We start from the raw sequence: 25,520 nt of genomic DNA, 5'->3' as shown, positions 1-25,520 counted from the left end.
AGCTGAAAGGTCATAAAAAATGTTATTTCAAATTTAAACACAATTGAAATAGGGGCCAGCTCCATGGCCTAGTGGTTAAGTTCAGTGCACTTTGCTTCAGTGGCCCAGGTTCAGTTGCCAAGCATGGACCAACACTACTCATCAGTGGCTATGCTGTGGCAATGACCCACATGCAAAATACAAGAAGGTTGGCACAGATGTTAGCTCAGGACGAATCTTCCTCAAGCAAAAAGAGGGAGATTGGCAGCAGATGTTAGCTCAGGGCGAATCTTCCTCAGCAAAAAAGAAAAAAGAAAAACACCACAATTGAAATATATTAGCAAAAACTCCCTCATATCAGATTTGAACTTAAGAACTCATTCAATGGTGAAATTATTTATACCCAAGGAGAACAGAATTGGGATTTAACAATAGATCTGGACAGTATTTTCAACATACTTTTTTACATGCACTGAGAAATAAGCAGGGATATATGTTTTATATTGTTATGGTACATTTTCCTGTAAATAGTGTATTCTCGAAGAATTGGATTTAACTTGAATTTTTGATAGCTTTTAAAATAAACTAAAACACTAATATAATAAAGTTTGCCCAGAGATGCAGAACCAGTAAGTGGTAGAGCCAGTATGCAAAACTGAGGTCATAATTACCACTCTGTCTGTGGTGTTTCTACTCTTTCACAGAGTGTGGGTAGAAAACTCTGAGCTTCCTTCTGTCAATTTCTTGCTCTCTTTCTTACAGGGCTTCCTTCCATCCTTGCAAAGTGATCAGATAAATCCAAATGAATAAGTATGGAAATGCCATTGGCTTAAATGTAAGCTAATAAAACATGCAAATTGGAGGTACAAATGATAGAAATACCAGAAAATTATGTAACATGGGTTGCTTTGCTAGCTTACGTCTTGTGTGGTAAGTCTTGCAAGTTGGTGACACCAACTTTGTGAGATCCAAGGGATCAATAAAAGTCTATTGATTTTTATCTTTAACCACCTTAGTGTGCGTTTCAAATCCTTTGTTATTGTTTATTTTTCATGAAGGTATAATTTACATAGAGTTAAATGCATTGGTATTAATTGTACAGTGCAGTGTGTTTGAAAAATGCATACAGTTGTGTAATCCACACCTCTGTTAAGATGTAGAAGTTTCCGTTAACCCTGGAAAGTCCTCCCAAGCCCCTTCCCAGTCAATCCCCAGCCTCTCTCCGCTCCCAACCAGAGGTGACCATTCTTCAGATTTCGATCACCATAGATTAATTTTGCCTGTTCTAGAACTTCACGTAAATGGAATCATGCAATATGTTCTCTTAGTGTCTGGCTTCTTTAGTATACATAGTTTTTGAAATTCCTCTGGCTGTCGTGGATCAGTACTTTCTCCCTTCTATTTCTGAGTGGGATTTCATTGTATCAGCATTATATAATTTGTTTATCCATTTTTCTGTTGGATGGATATTTAAGTTGTTCCCCTTTCTGATTATTATAAATAAAATTGCTATGAATATTCTTACACAGGTCTTTTTGTGATCAAATATTTTTCTTTGTTTCAGATAAATACCTAAGAGTAAAATTGCTTGGTCACAAGTAAGACGTATTTTTAACTTTATAAGAAGCTGCCAAACCAAATTCCAAAGTGGTTGTACAGTTTTAAATTCCCATTAGCAATGTGTGGAAATTCCACTTGCTCTAAATCCTCTCTACATTTGGTATTGTCAGTCTTTTTAATTTTAACAGTTCTATTTTTAGAACGATTTTAATTTTAGAATGGTCTAATTTTTACTGGTATCTCTTCATGACTTTAACCTTTTCAATCTTTCTGTGAGATTAGAGTTTTAACCTGTTCTCCGTAAAAAAGCAATGCAAGCATATTTTACAGAATTTTGAAAAATACTGAAAATGTTAAGTAATTTGGTGTTTAAGAATATTTAGTATGTAATATAAAAATATTTCTGTAGATATAAATTATAATCATACACTCTTGTGTCATTAAATGTACCCCAAAACCTTGGATTTTATAACTTTATACTAAAGTCATATTGCTACACCATAGAGTGTATCGTAATTCATTTTACCATTGGTCTACTTTTGGGGAAGCATATTGTTACTAATTTTCTCCCTATATGAATAATACTGTGCATTAAGCATTCTTATAACTAAATCTTACGTATGATTCAGATTATTTCCTTAGGACAATTTCCTGCCAGATCATAATGTTGTCTCATTCCAGTCTTTTTTTTTTTTTTTAGGAATATTGGCCTTGAGCTAACATCTGTTGTCAATCCTCCTCTCTTTCTGAGGAAGATTGCCACTGAGCTAACATCTGTGCCCATCTTCCTCTATTTTGTATGTGCGGCGCCGCCACAGCATGGCTTGATGAGTAGTGTATAGCTCCATGCCTGGGATCTGAACCCACGAACCTGGGGCCACCAAACCTTTTCAAGTCTTTACAGCTCTTATTTCTTTTTATTATCTCATTTTATTTAATAGAAACTCCAGAATAATGTAAAATCCTAATGTTCATATCAGATCTCCTTATCTTGTGACTGCTTTTAAGAATTCCTGCCTCCCCACTGAGACTTGGTGCTTTGTTTATGTAGATGTTCTCTCTATTAGGAAGTGATCCTTATGGATGTGGCTTTCCACATCAACTTCAGTAGTCATAAGTGTACCATTCATGGAAATACTGTGTGCCATGAGCATAAAGCTTGGGAAACCTTACCTAGTTTGGGTAGTTAAGAAAAGTCTTCTCTAAAATTCCTGTGTCTGTCGCCTTGCCTGGTACAAAGAAGGCACTGAAAAGAAACCTTTATTGTGTGAAAAGTCAATGAAACTGAGACCTGAGGAATGAGTTGACAGTTAGGGAGGGAGGTGGACACAGGCCAGGATGAGGGAATGGGATGAGCTCTGACAGCTCTAAGGTGAGGGGCAGCTGCATTTGTAGAACTGAAAATGGCCAGATTGGCTGAAGTCGAGTGAGCAATGGGGAGCAGAGTGTGGATGTGGCTGAGAAGGAAGCAGGGGCTGGTCCTTGTGGTACAGGGTCTCATCGTGTTCAGGTTTTTGTGATAGCTTCTAAGAAAATGATAACTTTGATTGATATTAAATGTCCTCTTTTTCCTTTCATACTTTTTTACCTTAAATTTCACTTTCACAGGTATTGGCCTTGAGATTCTCTTTGTTTGTTTGGTTTAGTTTTTGTTTTGCTTTTACATGATAAATTATTCTTTATTCACTTTTTCTCTAGACTTTACTTTTTCCATCTTCCCTTCCTTTTTACCTTACTTATCTCACCTCCTTCCCCCATAAATATAAGTGCTTACTACATGCTGGACCCTAGAGATGATGTTTGAATACCTCTCCTCTTGAAGCTTGTAGTTAAGTCTCTTGTAAATAGACTCTAATTTGATTGTATTTTGTTGTTTTTGACCTACTCTGAGTATCTAGCTGTCTTCCTCCACTCATCCCTCCCTTTCTTCTTTCTTCACTTCCTTTGTTAGCATTTAGGATTTTTAGTTGATTATTACTTAATTTATTATTTAATAAATGAATACATTGTTACTGTACAAAATTAACACATAAAGAAAAATATAAAACAGTAAGTGAAAACCTCCCAATTCTACTTTTCCTCCCAGAAAAAATGATACATGTATGTACACTCATATCATGCCTTTTGCCAAAGAAGGATTTTTATTTCAAAATTATTTCTAGAAAGTCTTTGGAGCTCTTTCTCTGCCTGTAGATATGTATGTTTCTCATTTTTTAAATAGCTGCATAATATCACGTCACATCACTGAACCATAGTTTATATTCTCTACTATTGATGGATATTTAAATTTTTCAACGTTGTCACCAGTTATTGTACCAATAGTACTGTGATAAACATTCTTGTGCATATATTTTTGTGCAAATGTGCAAGTATTCCTTAAGGATAAACCCCTTAGAAGTGGCGTTGCTGGCATAATCAAGTACAGACACTTAAAATTTTGATAGACACTTCAAAACTGCTTCTCAAAAGCTTCATCAATTTGTATTCCTGCCAGTATGAAAGTACCCATTTCCCAGCATTCTAACTGGGCATCAATTTTATCAGTCTTTCTGGATTTTTCAATCTAATGGCTTAAAAATGAAATAATATCATTTTAATTTACATTTCCCATTAATGTGAGGATGAGTCCTTTTTACATTTTTATTTCTGTTTGTATTTCTGCCTTGAATTCCCTGTTCACGGCAGGATGGTGATTTTCTCTTTCACACACGTCTTCATGTTTCAGTGGCAGATTAGTAAAGGTTGCTTTGGGAGCCTCTATCCGGATGCTATTTTCAATGACAGCTTTACAGAGTTGGATTTTGAAAGTGATGGGGCAAAGTTGAGTGATACCACTGTGTAATGTCATTTCTGTCAATTTCCTTGGGCAAGTTTTTCAACCTCTCTAAACCTCAGGCTCCTCATTTATAAAGTGAGGATAATAATACCTACTATTTGTTGTGAGAGTTAAATGGTTTTGTGCAGGTTAATTAATGTAAAGTGCCTAGAATGATGACTGGTACGAAAATTCATCTGTCATTGTTGTTATTATTGTTATCAGTGTTGTTGTTACTACAACTTATCATCGACGTTTTGTTAAAGTCAGAAGGTGTCTTTCAATTGGGAAAGATGCCATTGAATGAGCAAACTAGCAATACTAGGTACGCTTCTGGGTCCTTGATTCACCCCATACAGTGGTCTAGGTTTACCCCCTTTCCCTCCCTGTTGGCTTTTTCTTCCCAGAATTTATGCATTTGTATCTCTTTCATGGCCTTAAAAATGTAGCCAAAAAAGAAGCAGAGAGAAAACCATAGTAAATAGAGTATATTCATGGGAGTGAAAGAGAACTGCTGGTTTGGACCTTGAAATCACACCTGCACAGCATGTCACGTAATGAAAGCTGAATTTCAAAGACACTTTCCTTATTATACAAACTTCTGCTTCAAAGAAAGAAATGAGTAAATGGAAGCAAACGTACTCATTTAGCCTGCCCTCAACAAAGGCTCCGGGGGTTACTGAGGCACAGACCTGTGGTGGTTGTGGTTAGGTAGACTTATTCTTGATGGAATTTAAATGCACAGCTGGAAATAAAAGATTTTTTTGAAATATGAATTGATTCTTACAATCTTCAACAGAGGATTGAAGATTCTTTCATTCCTGAAAGGAGCCTCTCTATCCCAGTTTCTGATTGGATCTAGATACCTTGATTGCTTCCATATAGGAACAATCTCAGAGGAAACTGTCATAGACAGTGATATCTGGGGACACCAGAAGCCCCACTGTGCTGCCAGCCTCGCTCTCTTAACTTTCAGAGTTCAAGATCCCTGCTTTTAGAGTCAGTGTTGGCTATCTATTTTGTCTTCCAAGTCCTGCCTGCAGGAGAAACCGTTAAATTATTATCAATCACTAACACCCTAATTGGCATTTATATCTCTTTTGTTTATAACTGGTAGGTAAGATTAAGGCCTGGAAGAAATTAGAAGCTGGAGATAAGAGAATTACTTTGAAATATGTGCCTTCCTTGAAGAGGGCAGGCCTGGATGAGATGACAGAAAGTGTGGCATGAAATTATTGGCTGCCTGAGGTGGGAGAGATGAGGAAAGAGTACAACAAATACAGGGGGAGGCAGAAAGATGACAGAAAGCTGAGACAATGGTGACTTTGTTTATGCTTGAGTCTGGTTCTGCCTCCACACACCTGTGCCATTTGCCTCACCTGTTTTTACTCCTCTGAAACCAGGAATTACTAGTCTGTCAAATCAAACATAAACGGTTGGTTTCTTCTACTTCCCTCTTCCCTTCCTTCTCTTCCTTTTCCTCCTTCTCCTTTTCTTAAGATTTTGACAATTTAACTTATTCTCTGAATCATAGTGGTGTCCATGGATTAAAGGCGAAGAATTTCCTCTCCACTTGAATATGGATCAGCATGCATGTTGCTTTTCAGTTTAATTATTTATTTGGTTACCTATTTATTTATTTATTTATTTATTTAGTGAGATTGTTGGTCAACAAAATTTGAGGGGTTCTGGAAAATACCAAAAGTAAAACCATGAATATTCCATTAAACCTACTTCTTTTATTTATAGCCTTTAGCTGTATACTTCAGAGATAGTTTGACTACAAAATAAGTAATTGATTACCATTAACCCAGATGGGAAATATGAAGAGAAAAACAACTTGGAAAAATTTAGTTTTTAGCATCTTGAGTTTGAGGTACCTGTAGGTCATTCAGGTAAAGCTGTCTTATAGACAAGTGAAAATATGGGTCAAGAGCTCCAGAAGGAGGTTTAGGCTGAAGATACAGATTTGGAGTCATTAGTTTCAAAAGCTTCAAAAATTGATTCCTTCTATAAAGCTCCTTTAGTAATAGTTTAATTTTTGATAAGCTTAAAATCTGTTACATTGTAAAGCTTTTTCTAATTTTTGGCTTTATAACATTGTTTTAACTTTTCAGTAATTCTCTGCATGCACTTGGTTATTTTTCCTGTGTCTTTCTGAGTTGACAATCTATCCTAATGCATTTGTATAATACATCTTAGAACAAAGATTAACTAGGTAGGATCCAACACAGAGAAGAAAGAAGACTAATTAAAACATCTCTAGTTGACATTTTTGAATTTGTATGAAGGGTCAGCATTTATTATCTGATTAAAACTTATGAATTTATTATTTGAAAATCTTTCCTGAACCATGTTCGTAATATAGAATATAATACTCTAAAATACCAAGATAATTATTTAATTGCCAACATGTCATGATTTGCTAATACACTTTAAGACTAACTGAAAGAGCAGAATTTAGTGAAACAAATGATTAGAATTGACAATCAAAATAGAAACAAGATGCTGGTTAATGAACATATCCTTCTCTTTTTAGTTTAAGGCAAGTTTAAGAATGATGCCCTCCATGTGGACTGACTTGCATAATACCCATTAAATGCTCTCCTAGTGCTCCCAAGTTTGGGGAAAAGCAGAATCCAATTTACTCCATGTAATCTAGAAATATTTATACTACGTTAGAGATTGAGTTTTGAATTCCTGTCTCCATGATCGTTGCATTGAAGTAGCAGTATTTTCTCACAGCCCTTCATAATCCACCTTCGTTTTTGCCTGTCAGATACAACACTGCTATTTTAAATTTCTGAACTGCTTGCTCTTCTCGCAGAGAAGGGCATCTTTTACACCTTATTAAATCATCTATTGGTTTATTCACTGAAATGCTCATCATATTTCTTTGTACATTTGGCTTGTCAGAATTGAAACTGCTTGTGTTAATGGGGACTATAAAATAAGGAATTTATGTCCTAGAATGTTTAGACTCTCTCCACATATCAGACAAAGTATGAAATATCTCTGTCTTACACTTTGTCTAGTCATTCCGTACACTTCCAAACATGCTTTAGAAGATCGACAATGTGTTGAAGACATGCTTAACAGTTCTGAGCAATTCTGTCCCTATTCTCACATTTTTTTCCTGTTTAAGACAACTGAGAAGATGCTGATGTTGTCTGGCTAACATTTGTGTGATGGATTCTATTGCCTATGTGTGAGCAGTAGTATTTTAAAGTAGTTACCTTGCAGATCATAGTTTTTGACATACTTAATTAGAAAAGAAAAAATTTCTGAGATTCGACAATGTTCAAATGATAAAAGATTGGTTAGATCTCTTGCTACTTAGCAATCACGTGCAACTGAGCAATGATCTGTGAAGTCTTTGGAATTTCTCCAAGTGTAAAATACATTTATGTTTTTAAAAAATGATTAATGTTAGACTAAATGATATTTGAGTTTATGTCGGTGTAATAAAGATTAATATTTGAAGAAGCAAGCAAAGTGTTTTATCTAATTAACATTAAATTATAAAATACTTAATATTTTGTATTTTAATTATTATTATTCCATTAGGATTTTTCATGAGGAGGAATTTGTTCTTTCAATTATCTACTTTTATTTGAAAATAATATCAATTAATCCCAGTAGCTTTTAATCAATAATAGAAGCCTAAGCAAATGATATGTTTTATTTCAATAATTTCATGCCACTTTATTTAAGGATGTACATTAATTCTTCTTAAGGCAAGATCCTTTTTATAATGTTTTAGTCTGTTCACTTCTGTATGCCTTTTGGACACTTGGAGAATTTGTCTCAATTATATGAAATATGAGTTACTCTATTTATTAGAATTGAAAGAAAAAAGGAATTCAAAGTTGCAAGTAGATTACAGAGAAGTAGCAGCTATTTTTGCAAAGAAGCTATGGGAAAAATAAGGACAAATGAGGACATGATCAGCCACATTTTAGGAAAGTATTCTGATGGCATCTTAGCAGAGAAAGGGACTGAGAGATGGCAAGAAGGCTTTGGTATTAAGTTATTTTGGACATAAGCATGAGGGATGAGCTTGGCTGAGTAAGGGTTATCCAAAATGTTCCCTCTCATGCATCTAAGTGTTTCTGCATCTCTGCAACTGCAGTGAGAGTCAGCATCTTTGAGTCATAAAATCAGGCACTGAACTTCTGAAAGACGAGACGCTGGGGGGAGCATCTCTAAGCGTTTGTGTTACCTGAAACAAAGCAAAGCGAATGGGCAAGCATCTCACAGAGAGCCTGCAAAAGCAACCATAGACATTTCTGCCCAGCAGGAAATGGGGAATCATAGTTAATAATGAAGGTCTTGGTATTTCTCATGTCACGTGTGTAAAATAGCATTGCTTTTTCTTTTTATTTAGCGTGCTATACCATTTTAAAGAATATGAAACTATGTATACACTATGCTAAACTTTATTTTTGGGTAACTTTGTTTTTCCAAAAGTTCTTAAACACTCCACTATAAATTATCATATCATATGAAAAGGGGCTTTCTTGTGAAGTCTTAGAAATTAGAAAGAATTCCTAGTGAAGACAATGTGACAGTTTCTTTTAATGTTTTTCATAAAACCGTCAGGAATTTTAAATTGACTAGTAAACATTTTTTTTTATAACATCTGAACCAAACTGCTTACTTGTAGTTCATTTTTAAATGCTCCATTAATGTTACATGTTCTTGTTATTATAACATTACATATAGGTCTGTTCCTTTGGGTGAGAAAATGACTGAGGGTCAGATTGTATGTACAGAGGAGCTCACACTGACTTGGGAATCAGCAGCTGAGGATGACGGGACCTTGTTCTGTCACTCATCAGCAGAGTGAGCTTAGTCTGTTGACCTCACTTCCTCTACCTGTCCATGGAAGATTGATGATGAACTACCATTGACTAAGTGCCTGCTCTGTGCCGGGTAGCATATTTGCTAATCTTTACAACAGTACTGCAAGGTGGGCATTACACCCATTTTATAAATGAAGTAATTGAAGCTCAGAAGGTTAAGCAACTTGCCCAAGGTCACAGAACTAATAAGCAGCCACTGTTGAGATTCCGAACCATCTGGATGTAAAGCCCATGTGTTTTATTCCATGAATTTATAATTCTCTGAATTATTTATATTTCACTTTGGGAATCTCTGCGCTGACCATATTCCTCTTCTTTTTTGTACCATTTTTATTGCTAAGAATCCTTCTGAAAAACTAATATTGATTTTAACTGACCACATTTTGGGCAATTGTTCCTTGACAGATTTTTCGAAATTTGGTTGGTTTTTCAATATTTCATCACAGATCTTCTTAAGACAAACTAATTGCATATAAGCTGTCAAACTGGATGTAGTCTGTTCTCATCCTTTTATATTATTATAAATAAAGTTATTGAAAAACAGTGTCCTTACATCTTTTAATGTTAGGATTCTCTTCAGGACCGCCTTTTACATCTTGCTTCCAATTTATTATTGTGTAATTCATTCATCAGGTGTTTGTCAGTTTTCATTCATAATCTCTCCGTCCATAGATTTCTCTACAGAAGTAGAAGAATGAAAAGAAAAAGTGCAGCGCATTAGTCTGTTCTTCTGCTAAAGAGGCTAATTCTTTTTGTAAATGATATAGGTTTATAGAGTCTTGGTTTGTCATCCAAAACTATGCTGGTCCATTTTTTTCAGAATCTAATTCTGTTGCTTTCTTATATTTTTATCATACGTTCTGGGGTCCAGCTGTGCAAAAATGTCTTCATGTTCAGAGGTTCCTTTTGTAATCAAAAGAAACTTTAATTGCTACAAGGCTTAAGAAATTGGCTGTGATCAAAAATAGCTGCACTGTTTTAGCAAGATATGCATTAATTTCCTCAGTGGTTAAAAATGTTTTAAAAATATAAACGAAGTCTTTAGTTCCTGTAGAATCAAGGAAATAATGACAAGCCATTTTAATTATTTTTAAAAATTCAGACTTCAGCATTCTTATTGTCTTATTACTTCCAGTGCCTTAGCTTCCCCTGGGTGCTCACATCCTAGGCAGAGCGCGTGTCAGCTACAGCTGTGTTCATCTCCCGCCTCTATCCTCTGCAGCCAAGGATTACGGAGTTTAGAAATTGACTTTGACATAAGTTCATAGAATTGCTGTAATAAGATTAGCCATTTTCTTTGGTCTGTAGGTTTGATATCTGGCTGTTATAAACCTTTGTCAGTCAGTTCTGAAAGTTTAAGAAATGGGGAAAGTGGGACGGAGTGGAGCAAGGTGGAGTCAGCTCACCTCTATTGTAAACTCTGGAATTGTATTTATTTGGCTTTATGAATTCTGAAGCAGAGAGTTAGACTCAGTGACAACTCCTCCAGTACTATATTCACCTTAAATATCATAAATATCCTGTTTGATAATTTTGTGCGTGCAGTTGGTACTGAACAAAAACTTACTAAGTAGATATTAGTTAAAGGAAGGTCTTTGTTTAGACTTCACATATTATGATACCTAATGGCGGAATTTTCTAACAGTTGTGTAGATACATGTTAGACAGTTTTTTTTAATTTTATTTATTTATTAAAATGTATATTATACAGCAGTGTGACTACATCTCTGAAGAAATTAAAATATTTCCAGATAAGTTTATCTATCCCCAAATCTATCCACTTCTCCAGAAAAAAAATTATCATTTTGGTATGTCTCCCCAAGACCTGTATTTGGTATATTTATACATATCTAGCTAATGCATAGTATTGATTTGTGTGTCTGTGTTTAACATAAATAGTATCCTACCGTGTATTGTTGATCATCCTTCAAGAAGTTTTTCACGAGTTTCCCAGTTAGTTAACTGGTTAAAAAGAGTTCCATACCACCAGTTCGATCTCAGGCAAAATTAGAAGGAGATGAAATTTTTTCTTGGCCTCTATCATTTTGCTCATTCTCTCCCTCATCCATCTTCATTTTTCAATCCCTCTTCTCTCTCATACACACTGAGCGCCTCCCCTCCCTCATCCTAGCACTTAGACTCTAAGGAAAAGATTCCTGTTCTTCACTTTGAACTTAAGTCTGTGTATTACTTACAGCACTTGTATATTACACCTTGGTACCAAGTACAAAATAAAAGACTTTGTTGTAGTTAAAAGAACTTCCAGTACCAATAAGACAGTGGGGAAATGGTTTAGGGAGCGTGAGGTTTCTTCTTAATCCCTGAAGTCTCACCTATTAGGCACCTGCTCATTCTGTGAGGCCGCGAAGGCAGTTCTGCCCAAGAATATTTTGTAAGAAAAAGTGCACATTCTGAATAGGCCTTACATTTGGTTGTGGAGCCATTTGTTGGAGTTCCAGTTTGTAATTTGAAATCACGGGCTTCTCTGTTCAGCCAGGAGCAGGGCAATGAAGTATTAGGAAGATTGCTCAACATTTCCAAATGAAAAGGAGACAGGTTATAGTGCCCTGAGAATACGGAAAAGCATGGACTGCTGCCACTGTTGTTATATGGTAGTGATGATTGTAACACCGCTAAGAACCTACTGGCCCTAAAAAAAGAACTGCTGTGCTCCCTACCCCCAGGCTTTTGGCTCTTCTGGGGTAATTTTGTATCCAAAGCATTAAAAAAATTTTGAATGTTACCTATATAAACCTCTGTGGTTTTCAAGTCCATCATCCTTTTGCTGTTTTCTACCTTGAAGAATACATACCTACTGGGCCATCCCAGTGGCATAGTGGTTAAGTTTGTGCACTGTGGTTTAGCAGCCTAGGGTTTGTAAGTTCGTATCTCAGGCGTGGACCTAGCACCACTCATCAAGCCGTGCTGTGGCTGCATCCCACATAAAATAGAGGAAGACTGGCACAGATGTTAGCTCAGCAACAATCTTCCTCAAGCAAAAAGAGGAAGATTGGCAACAGATGTTGGCTCAGGGCCAATCTTCCTCACATACACAAAAAGAATACATACCTACTTATTAAGTGTCATACACAGCACTAGCCATTTTGTATACTTCATAGTTTATTAAGCCTGTCAGATTTAATAAGGTAAAGACTGGAATCCCCATTTTATAGTGCGACCATTAAAGTTCAAGGCTGACTAACTCAAAGTGGTTGTTTTATAATTCAAACTGAGATGAAGTTAACTCTAAAGTCTGTGTTTTCCATTAAGCCTTGCAGCTTCTCTTCATAGCCCCTTTTTCCAAGCAACATTGCATAGGTTGTTTTACAAGTAGTCTTATATAATATTTTGGACTCTCGTTCTAACTTGGTGTCATTTTGGGGAAAAGTTTAAAAGATAAACTATAGAGTCGGGTACGCTATGCAAATATAATTTGCCATCTTGAAAATTTTACCAGCCAAAGCCCATTTAAAAGCTTGCTGATAGACGTTTTCTTTTCACTGAAAGCATCTGCTAGCTAATAATGACCAATAGCAGGAAGCCACTCAAATAGTTGTCTGTTCACTGACTAAACTTGTTTCTCCCTTCCCAAATTCTTAGATTAATGAAAGCCCTGAGTTCTTTTGAGGGATTACATAAAGTATTCCTATGTGTCTAACAATGTCCTACCAGGGTTTTGGAAGAGGAATTAGAATTTTCTTTCTCTTGTTATCAAGTTATCTGATACTTCTTTTTATGTAATGGAGTCTTGTGGTTTGGCTTTTTAGCTTTCTGTTGTTGAAAAATTACTTGCTACGACTTCAAGTTATTTTCCTGTTTTGATGTCATATTTGCACCACGTGTAATTTCTATGTACATTTTAAATTGCATTTCATGAAAGCTCAGGGACTCTGGAATGACCTGTTTTTGTTTTTGTATTCTTGATCCATATAGAACTCTATATTGATATTTAAACTCATCAAAGCAAAATTTATTATTGGAAGATAAGATTGATTGTTAGATCTTTTATTTCTTGCCACAACGCTAAGCATTTTGCTTTGGAAAGATAATGCTATTTTGAGTCTAACAAAATATCTTGAGACAAATATTTATGCTTAGCAAACTTCAAATATTCAGGAAATTTATTTGAAGATCAACTTATTCTTCTGAATTTTGGTTTAAGAATAATTTAAGCATGTTCATGAGGTGAGATGCCTCTGTTATTTAATGTGATTTATACTCTTCACGTAGTGGAGCTCTGTCAGTGAGTTTTGGGGACTATATTTCGATGAGATGGGAGATATATCCCTGAGATGCCCAGAACTTCTGCATATGTTTGTTTTATCCACCGAAACCATCTGCAGGTATTTGTGAAATGGTTTAGGGATAGCATTCAATGCGCTTGTGGCTGATGTTTCAGAAATGTGGGCAAGATCTTCTGTGTCTGTGAATTTCTTGGATTGAAAGGATCTGCTCAATAGTGTTCTCAGCTGCTCAGAGTCTTCAGCAATTGAAATTTGAAAGAATAAAGTTCCATGAAGCCACTGCAATATCATTGTCTACCAACCACCTTTATAGTCAGTATTTTTGCATGTTTCAGTTAAGCCCACCTGTCTGAAATACTAGCCAATTTTCATTTATCTTCCCCAAAGAATGCCGTTCTACTGGTTGAGGCATTGGCACAATAGCATAAATTCTTCCATGCCTAGAAATGTAAGTTAACAATGATATTTTTATTTTGTTTTTTAGAGCATCAGGGCATCAGGCCTTATCCTGTTGGAAACAATCCTTTTTGGGTCTCTGCTTCTGTACTTTCCGGTAAGTAATATAATTGTATTTTAAAAGTAGCCATTTATTTCATTTTGCTTAGGCAGTAATTTATATTTGTGTGTTTATATATAAAACTGCTTAGATATTATATATAATATGTTATTTATATATCTATATACAAGTTTATATATGTATATCTATGTGCAATAGATGTAGATATATAAACAAAGGCTTTATACATATTTTAACTCTGGCTCTTACCTCATGGGGACCTGAAACAAGTTAGTTAGCATGTCTCCTCTTTGTAAAATGGAGCTAATTATCCTCTTCTTCCCAGATTTGTGAGGAAGGTTAAATGCTTAAGAGAGCTAGCATACAGAAGGCATGTTGCTATGCACATAGAAATATTTGTTTCCTTCTACTTCCTCCTCCGCCTGAATCAGAAACCTGATGCACACCAACTAGTCAATGCTAAAAAATTCCAAGCGGTTACATAGAAAAATAACTATATAACTAACATAAATGTATGTGTGGTGCTAGTGGCATGGATAATCATAGTAGACTCTTCTTATGATACTAGTAAGAGATCTGTAACCAGAAGATACCTACTGATTTTACTAATTCAATTCAACCAACATATATTCAACAGTTACTATGTGTCAAGCACTATGCTAATTTCTGGGAATACTCTGTGAAGGAGATCTTCTCTCAAGAAGCTTATAATTTAGAGAAGGAGATGAGTAAGGACAGACAATTATGATCCAGTGTGACAAAAGCTAAGAAAGAGGTAAGGGCAGGATGCTGTGGAGGCACTTAGGGGAGACAAAAACCAAGACTAGGTGGTAAACTGTCTTGACTGAAAGAGGAACAGACATCACAGAGGGAAAAAGCAGGGCTTCCGGGACAACATATTCTTACCTAACTAGCTTCTCGATTTCAGCCTTCCTTGTTGATTCTTAGTCTTTCCCACCTCTTCATACTTGAGTGCCTCAGGACTCAGTCCCTGTGGCTCTTTTTAATCTACGCTCTCCCTTGGTGATCTCATCTAGCCTCGAAGCTTTAAATACTAATTTTATGCCAGTAGCTCCAAAGTTTACCTTTCTCCTGAGCTCCAAACGCATATTCATCTGCTTACTCAATGACTTCGCTTGAAGGTCTAACGTCATTCCATATCATGTTCTTAACTGAGTTACTCATCTTCCTCGCCTCCAAAGTCAGTCTCCATATCTCCATTGATGGCAACTCTATCCTTCTAGTTACTCATGCCAGAAACCTGGGAGTCATCCTTGCCACCTCTTTTTCTCTCGCATCCATCGGAAAACACTTCAAAATACGGCAAGAATGTAACCACTCTCTACCGCATCCTGTACCACCTCCTTGGTCTAAACCATGATCGATCTCTTCTAGATTACTGCCTTGGTCTCTTCCTGGCCTCTCTTCCTCCGTGCTTACCCCCACTTACGATCCGTATTTTCAAAATATCAGCCAGTTTGGACAGCAAAGTTATACCATGGCATTCCTTTTCTCAAAATTCCAAAAGGTTCCCCATTTCACTTGTAGTAAAAGCCAAAATTCTTAGAATGGTCACCAAGGCTCAACATGATTTGAATCCCACCCCCTCCATTACCTCATTTTCTAGTCCTCTTCTCTCATTCACTGTTTACAAGTGTTCTTAATCTATTTAGGTTTTCTACTTCCTGAATTACTTTTTATATTTCTTCTTAAGATAAAAATTTATTTAGGTATAATCAGTTTTTATTTTGCCATAAAATCATCCATATTACTCAAGTTTTCTAATTTACTAGCTTAGAGTTATTCATAGTAATTTATAAGAGAAGCAATATAAAAATACAAAGACTATTTATGATGCCTGGTACTCTTCCTGTGTAAACGGCATATTGTGCTTGATAACATTTAATCCTCCCCATTGAACTACCAGGCAGGTATTGAACCAAAGTCATAGAATCGCCCAATTAGGAAGTGAAAGACCTGAAATGACTTCAATAATCTGAATAATAATTTTAATTTTAATTATCTGAATAGCTGTTGCTGACACTGTCATCTTTTTCCTGAACCTCTGCTATTTTAAAATATGTTTTCTACCCAGTAGCCAGAGGGATATTGTAAAATATCAAATCTAATTTGTCACCACTTCAGTAGCTTCCCAGTTAGAATAAAGAGCAAAACTTTTGACATGGTTTATGATATGTGTAGTGTGGTCTTTGCCCAACTCCCCAGTCTCATCCAATACTGCTTTTTTCCTCACTTCCTGCATCCAGCTACTCTGACCTACTTTTAGTTCTTAAATGAAACACAACCTCTCTCCCGGTAGGCATAATAATGGTTCCCCAAAGATGTCTACAGTTCTAATCCCTTGAATCTGTGAATATATTACCTTACACGGGAATAGGGATTTTGCAGATGATTAAATTAAAGACTTCCAGATAAGGAGGTTATCCTGCTTTATCTGGGTGGGCCCAAGGGTCCTACACGAAAAAGGGAAGCAGAAGAGAGAGAACCAAAGAAATGGCACCATGAAAAAGATTGGACTAGCCATTGCTGGCTTTGAAGATAGATGAAAGAGACCACAAGCCAAGGAATGCAGGCAGCCTCTAGAAGCTGGAAGAGGCAAAGACACAGATGCTTCCCTTTAGTCTCTAGAAGGAACACCTTGGTTTTAGCTCCATAAAATCCATTTTGGACTTCTGACTTCCAGAACCCTAACATAATAAGTCTGTGTTGTTTTAAGCCACGAAATTTGTGGTAATATGTTAAAGCAGCAATAGGAAACTAGTATGCCTCTTGTTGTAGGACCTTTTCACATGTTTTTCCTTCAATTTTTTTTTTTTTTAAAGATTTTATTTTTTCCTTTTTCTCTCCAAAGCCCCCCGGTACATAGTTGTGTATTCTTCGTTGTGGGTTCTTCTAGTTGTGGCATGTGGGACGCTGCCTCAGCGTGGTCTGACGAGCAGTGCCATGTCCGTGCCCAGGATTTGAACCAACGAAACACTGGGCCACCTGCAGCGGAGCACGCGAGCTTAACCACTGGGCCACGGGGCCAGCCCCTTTTTCCTTCAATTTTGAAGAGTCTTCCTCTCTTGCCCCACCCACCTCCATCTCACCAATTCTTTAGCTTAATTAACACCTAGTCATCCTTTACACTTCTGAGTATCACTCTTTCAAGAAAACTTTCCTTGACCCCCAATCTGAGTCAAATTCCTTATAATAACTTCTCATTGAATCCCACTCTCTTTCTTGACAACACCTATCTCAGTTTGTAATTATACATTCAAGAGTGTAGTTATTTGATTAATGTCATTCTGGACATACTCTAGTTCTGTGAGAGCAAGGGCCTGTTTCCACTTTGCCTACCACTGCGTCTGTAGCACTTAGCCTAGTGCCTGTGAGCATAGTCAAAGCACAGTACTATGCAGTGGATGAATGGGTGAGGCTGTACTTGGATGAACTTAGAACTATACCCTAGACTAGTGGCTATTGTCCTGTTGAAGTGGCTCCAAAGAATCTGCTTGATCGTGAAAGACTAAGAATGGTGGTCCTTATTTATAATACTTTGTTTAGCACCTACAGTTAGGCAATAAAACACGTTTTATTGTTATCTTGGGGTGTTAAAGAAAGTTTGGTTTATTTTTACTTATAAAAGTCATACTTATTCCAATAAAGTGGTCATATTAATGAGCATGGGCCTAAAATCTGCAGAAGAATTTTAAAGCCTCTTAAATGGAAGAAGTACTCTAGAAAAGAAAAATGTTTGAAAGGATAGTAAATATTAGGCTGCCAAATGTTCAAAGTAGTTATTAAAGACCTTTTCATTGACCGAGATCCAATTTTGAGAGATGTCTGATGGACCTGTACTGATGATGATACTGGATACAGAGAAAAAGAGGGGAGAGAAATGGAATTTAAAAAGGAATAAAATGACAGCACTTCTGCTTGATAATCTAATAGGCTTGGGAGGCAAAAATCAGAAGAGAAGACTTACCAAATGAATTCTGTCCAACAGAAACATTAGGATACCTCATCATGTTGACTTCACACTTAATTAGCTGTCTATTTCATCTTTCATAACATAAATTCTTTCTGTAACTGCTTGAGATATTGTGTAGCTCTGAAGTTTATTCTGTGTACCTCAGTTTTAATTAAGTTTGTGTTTATGCTCTGAAGATAGAAAGGGCAAAGTTATTCAGTAAAGATTTGGATGTCACATAGATACAGAGAGAGAAATGAGATTAAAATGTACTTTTGATTGAGTCTGGCAAGGAAAGTAATTTTATTTTAGGCGAAGGAATAGAAGATGATGTCTCAGAAATTGATAGGAAAATCTTTGGCCACATAGGGGTGTGTGTATGTGTATGGATGTATGTGCATAAAGCATTCTTGACAAGAAGAATAACTTGGTATTGGACCAGGGCTCATTGATTTTCTTGGGTTTTGCAGAAACGAACTTTATAACTTTTGGCTAGAGTTTTTGCTTCAAGGAAGATCTCTGTATTAAGTGATAAAGGCGACCAATTAAACCTAGTGTAGCCAAAGGTTCTAATCATTCAATGGTGTAAATATGGTCTATACTTTTCTTATCTGTTAAATACCTTACCCACTCTCTTTGTTCCTAGTGTGGCCTGTACCAGAAGCGCTCATGAAAGCTTTACTGGGGGTCATTACAGTTTTTTAAAAAGTGTACTTGAATAAAGTAGAATTGTTTTTAGGTCTGGGTAACTCCATGGAAGGAGGTTTTGGGGATATTCACTGTTCTACTGAGTTGTTATGCAATGAGCCTTTTCTTCTTTTTATGCTGCATATTGTTCAGATTTGCAAGAATTAAGGTTATTTTTGCCTTTTCTAAGCAATCTTAGACTACAGACGATTTCATAACAATGCTTATATTGGAAAGTCCAAATTAGAGATTATCATCATTGTGCAGATGAGGACAAACCAAAATCTGACTAAATTTAGCATTGTTATAATTGGATGGCAGAGAGCTGAAGCATTGAAAACATTTTCTTACAGATTCTCGAAGGAGACTCATGCTTTGAAGTCCATACATTTGTGAACAAATGATTAGTCTTTACAATCACCTAAAAACTTTCATACAATTTATGAAAGAAAGAAAAAAGAATGTTAAAACATCAATTAAAGTGTATTTTTCTTGTTAAATTACATAAAAATGACATTTTACAGATTAGTAATATGGATTTTAATTACTATTACTAATTAGTAACATATGGATTCTAGAAGCTTGTTTTTGACTTGACTGAACCGCCAATTTCAGCTAATAAGATGAATTTCTTTTCCTCTAATCTTGGTTACCTGTTTGGTTGGCTGATGTGCCTTTCTGTAAAGGACACCAATACCTGTGTAAATACAGTTCCTATTTTCAGGTTGTGTGCCCGCCTCACCCCCGCCTCCACCAAGGTCCTATGAGAAAGAACTGCCAGGTATTAGAACTAGAAGGGACATCGGACACAACTTAGTCTTTATTCAACCTCTCTTTTGCAAATGAAAGAGAGTCTGAGAGAAGTTGCAACTCATCCAACTTTTCTCAGCTGGGTAATGAGAAAGCCAAGAACAGAATCTAGTCTCTTGACTCCTGGTCTTGCACCCTTTTTTTTAGGACTTGAAGAGATGCAGGGTGACCCCACACCCCAGTCAGGTGGCGATAGGTCTCCATTGGAGTGGTTTCCTCCTACAGGTGCAGGCTGGGAGAAGGCAGCGATATATGACAGTACTTATAATAGAGGGTATGAATGTGAGGTTCAAATGGCATTAAACAGGGTAATGAGGGAGGCCCATCTTCTCCCTCTTGGTCAGTCACTCTTCCTCATTAGATCTCCAAGGAAATAAAAGGCACAAAGGATAAAGCAGGGAACCAATTTACAATAGCTTGAAGTTTGGCTGTAAGACCCAATATAAAACTCCGGTGAGCTCAGATGGTTCATGTTGTTGAACCATATGGAATTTCTGATATTCAACCATTTTACGTATAAAAATTTTATGCTTATGCAATTTTATGTTTCACCCTAATAAATAACCCTATTAGACCATCTCAAGTTGGTTTCAGTGGTACAGAACCTAAGTCAGTTAAAAGACTGCTTTTCCTATGATCACCCCAAAGCCTAAAACTAAAACTCAGATTTTTTTTTTTTACTCCAGCGTAGATCAGGTGCATCTTCCAGAAGCAGAGGAAAAACAACAGAATAGTGCTCCTGTGCATAAAGCTGAAAGGGAAGGAAATAAAGGAGAGAGAGGTGAAAATGGAGAGGGAGAGGGAGAATGAGACCATGAGAACAGAACTAGAGCAGCCAAGTTTTTAAACCTCTTACTATCATTATTTATTTTGATGCCCAAGGAAGCCAGATTTGGCCAGTGGGAGTCCCTTCAAGCTGCCACCTGCCTTTGATATGGGCCCTCACTCTTTGAGCACTTCCCTACTTTCTAGTGCAACAGAAAGTACTTTTCCTACCTGAGCCATGGAATCAGCCTTTTCTCCAAAGTGCCCTGGTTCCTTTTAGGGGAAAGTGGTAGCGATTCATTTCTGAGACAGATTCACTTCCATTGTGATAAACATAGGGCAGCAAAGGTTCCCCATTTTACAGGTAGGCCAGTGTTTCTGAAACTTCAGTTATATGGGGACCTTTGCAAGGAGATTTCTCCTCAGCTCTCAGAATCCATCCTTACGACACAGTTTTTTAAGCTGATCTAGACTGCATCTTACTTTGTGTCATTTAGATCCCTTTGGATTGATAACAGAGCAAAAGAGAAAAAGGAATTGCAAAGAAAGTTAATACTAAAGAGCATAGCAGTACTACCGAGAACACAATAGCGTAGGAATAGTTTCATAGCAAGGTGGCTCAAAGAGTATGGGAATAGCAGACTCTTAATCCCCAAACTGCTAGAGGATTTCAGGAATATTGACTAAAATATTGAGATTGAAAGACATCGGAGAACTAGAGCACCTCCTTCAAGGGCGTTTGAAGAGCGTGATGCCAAAACATTTTGTTCTCTTCTATAGTGTAGGTTAGAGGAAGAGAAGCAATGGTTTTATGTCCTGGAATTCCGTGCAGTTCCATTTATCCACTACAGTGCCTGTATTCCTCTTCCCTATCAACCCTCTAGAGAGAAGTCTGATCGTTAGTGGGAGTGGTTGTCTGCAGGCAAAGGCATGGAGGCTATCCAGTGTACATATTCTAGGATATTTGGTTGAGGGTCTTGGATCAGTGATGTGTTAGGAATTAACTAATAATGTTCCTTTAGCTGAAAGAGTTTTAATAAACTGAAAGGGCCTTAATCAGTTGAGAATTGGACCCCTGGCTTTAGTTTGTCAGTGAAAAGCAAGTGTTTTCATCTTTCTAAAATAAACACTGATTAGACTATATGCCTCTTAAAAAATATTTTTGTTCTTTTTGTGAAATGTAATCTCATTATTTATAAACTAGAACAAAATTGGAAAACACAAAGGAAAAGATAAAAGATCAACCAAAGTTGTTATTATCCAAAAATGGTAATTGTGTACATTTGATCATTTGAGACAGCTGTATATGCACATACATATATTCAAATAGAAAATGGATGGATGGTGGAAATTGAGATACAGATAGGATTACTCTGTGAGTTTTTTAACAAAAAATGTTGGTTGTAAGCTTTATTATTTTAACCAAAAACCTGAAGTGAAACTAAAGATATTACTGATTTTTAGATAAATGAATCTTCACAAGAAGCGTTATTGGTTCTAAAAGATCTTTTGAAAGTTAAAGATTATAAAATGTTTCAAAAGTTGGGTTAATTCTGTTTTACTTAGCTATATGTTTCAACTTTAAACAGTATCGCCTGACTTGACTGTAACAGCAAGAAATTGAACTCAAATACAGATCCTTTGCCCCCTCCTCCCACATTTTGATTTTTGTTAGTTAATAATTTTTGAATTGTTAATGTTCATAACATGTATATAACACTCAATTGTGAAACTATAATTCACATAGTTGTTCAGTCTTAGGACTATATTCAAGTAGATTTAATGTTTTCTGCTAATCATTGTAACTTGGCTTCTTCATTCCTCAGTTCTTTATTTTGATTTGTGCCTTGGTTTTCATTAACAGTTTTTTCATGAAGGAATAATGAGTTCTTGAGTTCTCCCATGCTTGAGAATCTCTAGCCATTGTCATTATCCAGAAAGAGTAACTTCCCTGGGTATAAAAATTTCAAGACACACTTTGTATTGCTTAGAACTTTGTATCCATTGTCTACATATTTCCAGCTCTTGAAATAGCTTGATTTCTCCCTCTTATGGATGACTTGATATTTCTGCCTAGATGCCAATGTCATTCTTTAGTCTTGCAATTAAATAATCAAACTAAGAATTACCTTGGAGTTTATCATTCTGTATTTTTTTTCCCTTGCATCAGGGTATTTCTTTTCAATATATGAATGTAAGACCTCCTTTATTCCTGGAATGTTTTTGAATCATATCTTTAATTTTTTGTCTCCTCTTCAGGAACATGAATTATGTATACATTGAATTTTCTTTTCTTTCTGTGTCTGTAGTGTTTCTAGTCATTTGTATACCTTTGTCCTTTTCTATTTTGTTTTGTGTGTTTCCCTTGAGTCTTTATTCCATGATCTTTACACTATTCTCAGTTATGTTTATTATGCTTGAGTTGATTCTAATATTCCTTTAACCTCTTTAATGTTTTCATTCCATTTCATTTCATTTTCATTTTCATTTTCTCCCCCTTGCCCAGCTTTCTTGGAGTAAATTTATCTCTTTCTTTTTTTTTTTTTTTTTTATCTCTTCTTTGCTCTCTAGTATCTTTTTCTTTGAGCTTCTTTATCAGAAGGAACGTGTTTTCTGTAATTTCTTTGAGGCAGTGAGAATTATTTATTTGAACTTGTATGAGTTTTCTTGGGCAATGTCGCCTTTGTTGTCCATTCTTCATCTGCCTTCCCCCCAACCCCACCCGCATTATTTAAACAAAGAGTCTATGCTGGTTTCTTTCTGATTTTTATTTTTTATTGTGATAATTCTTTTTTTGTGTTAAAATATACATAAACTTACCATTTTAATAATTTTTAAAGGTACAATTCAGTGGCATTAAGTATATTTACAGTGTTGTGCAACCATCACCACTGTTCATTTCCAGAACGTTTTCATCATCCCAAATGAAAACTCTATATCCATTAAATAATAATTTCCCATTCCTCCTTCACCCCCGGCCCATGGTAACCTCTATTCTACTTTCTGTCTCTATGAATTTGCCTATTCCAGGTGCTTCATATGAGTGAAATCATACAACATTTGTCCTTTTGTGCCTGGCTTATTTCACTTAGCATAATGTTTTCAGGTTCCTCCTGGTTATGGCGTGTGTCATAATTTCACCCTTTTTGTGGCTGAATAATATTCCATTGTATGTATTTACCACATTTAGTTTACCATTTGTCTGTTGATGGACATGTGGGTTGTTTCTACACTTTGGCTGTTGTAAATAAAGTGGCTATGAACATTGGTGTACAAGTATCTGTTTGAGTCCCTGCTTTCAGTTTTTTGGGTGTATATCTAGGAGTGAAGTTGATGGATCATATTGTAATTTTATGTTTAACCTTTGAGCCCTACTGTTTTCCAAAGAGGCTGCACCAATCTACATTTCTACCGACAATGCAGAAATGTTCGTTTCTCCACATCCTTACCAACACTTGTTATTTTCTGTTTAAAAAAAAAATTTAATAGCCATCCTAATGGATGTGAAGTGGTATCTCATTGTGGTTTTGATTTGCTACTTTTCATTTTTGAATGAAGTGGTTTTTTCAGGTAGCTATTTAAAGAATTGTGTGGACAGCAGGAGGAGAAATAGATTGAGACAGGCTGCTTCTTCACTTTAGGATCACGTGAAACCCCGAATTTAGGCTATATTATAATCTGGGGCTTTGCCTTCCTCTTCCTATGCAATTTAGCTCTAGCCACCTTCCTTGGCTACTGTGCCACTTAGGGGCATCAACAAAGATGGCATATCTTCAAATTTCCCTCCAATTTGTGATGACACTGTCTGTACAGGAAAATGTCGTAGTTTTCTTTGGGCCCTCTTGTGCCCTAAAATTCATTCTTCAATGAACAGATCACCATTTCACAACTGGAAAAATACTTCTTGGTTGAACTATAAAATGGGAGTCTAACAGCTCTTTTTGTCTTCCTTCATTTTGATGCAACTCTAACTCAGTTCTCGGGTCTTCTCTTTTCTCCCTTAGTGAATCTCATAGCTCAACATACTCTCCACATGCCAACAACAAACAAATTTATATCTCCAGCCCAAATCTCTTTCCTGAATTCCAGACTTGTATGTCCATCTGCCCATTCAACATCTCTACCTGGATGCCTGATAGACATCACAAACTTAACACATCTAAAACTTAACTCCCAGTCCCACACCACCCCAGATCTCCTCTACCAGCAGAATGCTCCATTCCAGTTGGTAGCAGCTCCATCCTTCCAGTTGCTCAAAACAAAAACCTTGGATTCATCCTTGACTTATGTCTCTCTCTCACTTCTCATAGCCAGTTCATCAAGGAATCCTGTTGGTTCTGCCTTAAAAACATATCCAGACCCAACATTTTCATACCACTTCCACTGTTACCAGCCTGCTCTGAGTCACCATCTTTGAACAGTAAACTACTGCAATACCCTTCTAACTATTCTTCCTGTTTTCCACTTTTGGCCTCCTGTAGTCTTTTCTCAGCACAGTAGTCAGAAATCTCTTTTTAAGCCTAAATCAGATTTAGTATTCCTATAGTATTTCTCCTGCTCAAAACCCTGCAGTGGCTCACTATTTCACTCAGAATAAAACTTAAACACCTAAAAGGCCTACATGATCTGCTCACTGTCTGTTCCCCTTATTCTTTTCCAGTAACACTGGGCTCTTTGTTGTTCTCAAACAGGTCAGGCACGCTCCCCTCTTAAAGCCCTTACACTGACTGTTGTCTTTGCCTAGAACTCACTTCTTCCCACTGTCTATGTGACAACTTCCTCCCCTCCTTCATGTCTTTGTTGAAATATCATCTTCTCGGTGAAGCTCACCCTATTTACCATACTTTAAATTGCAGCCCACCCCACTCCTCACAGTACGTCTGATCCCTCTCACCCTGGTAATTCTTTTTGCACACAACTTATCACTTTGTATGTAATATATGACTTTTATTATCTGTATTTCTTACACATATTCATTTTTTATTTTCTGTCTCCCTCCACTAGAATTTATCTACTCCTGTGTTTTAGCACCTGGAACAATGCCTGGCACGTAGTGGGTGCTCAACAAATATTTTTTGAGCGAATGAATATTTTTCAGACATTCTTCATAGATTGACATATGGAACGTGGCTCTTCCAGTGTATTACTAATGGTGAATTTTCAAACTTTTTGAAAATTGCCTTTTATGTTTTTAGTTATATTTTTAAATTGTAAACCTTTCAAGAGTAGGACCGTGTCTGTTGCATCTATTTCCATCACAGCACACTAAAAATTTGTTGAATTTCAGTATAATTCTAACTAAAAC

At 36.4% G+C, this 25,520-nt stretch overlaps 1 protein-coding gene across 1 annotated transcript in view; it reads left to right on the top strand.

The window, feature by feature from the left end:
- GPR158 (G protein-coupled receptor 158) overlaps positions 1 to 25,520 on the top strand; it is a 357,118-nt gene that overhangs the window by 229,314 nt on the left and 102,284 nt on the right. The window contains exon 5 of the mRNA XM_046678182.1: positions 13,948 to 14,016. Within this exon, the coding sequence (XP_046534138.1) occupies positions 13,948 to 14,016 (69 nt within the window). The remainder of the gene's footprint in view (positions 1 to 13,947; positions 14,017 to 25,520) is intronic.

Source organism: Equus quagga, chromosome 12 (assembly GCF_021613505.1).
Source record: "Equus quagga isolate Etosha38 chromosome 12, UCLA_HA_Equagga_1.0, whole genome shotgun sequence".
Lineage (NCBI taxonomy): Eukaryota > Metazoa > Chordata > Mammalia > Perissodactyla > Equidae > Equus > Equus quagga.
The sequence above is the reverse complement of the archived record's forward strand: the minus strand, read 5'-3'. Positions and strand labels throughout refer to the sequence as shown.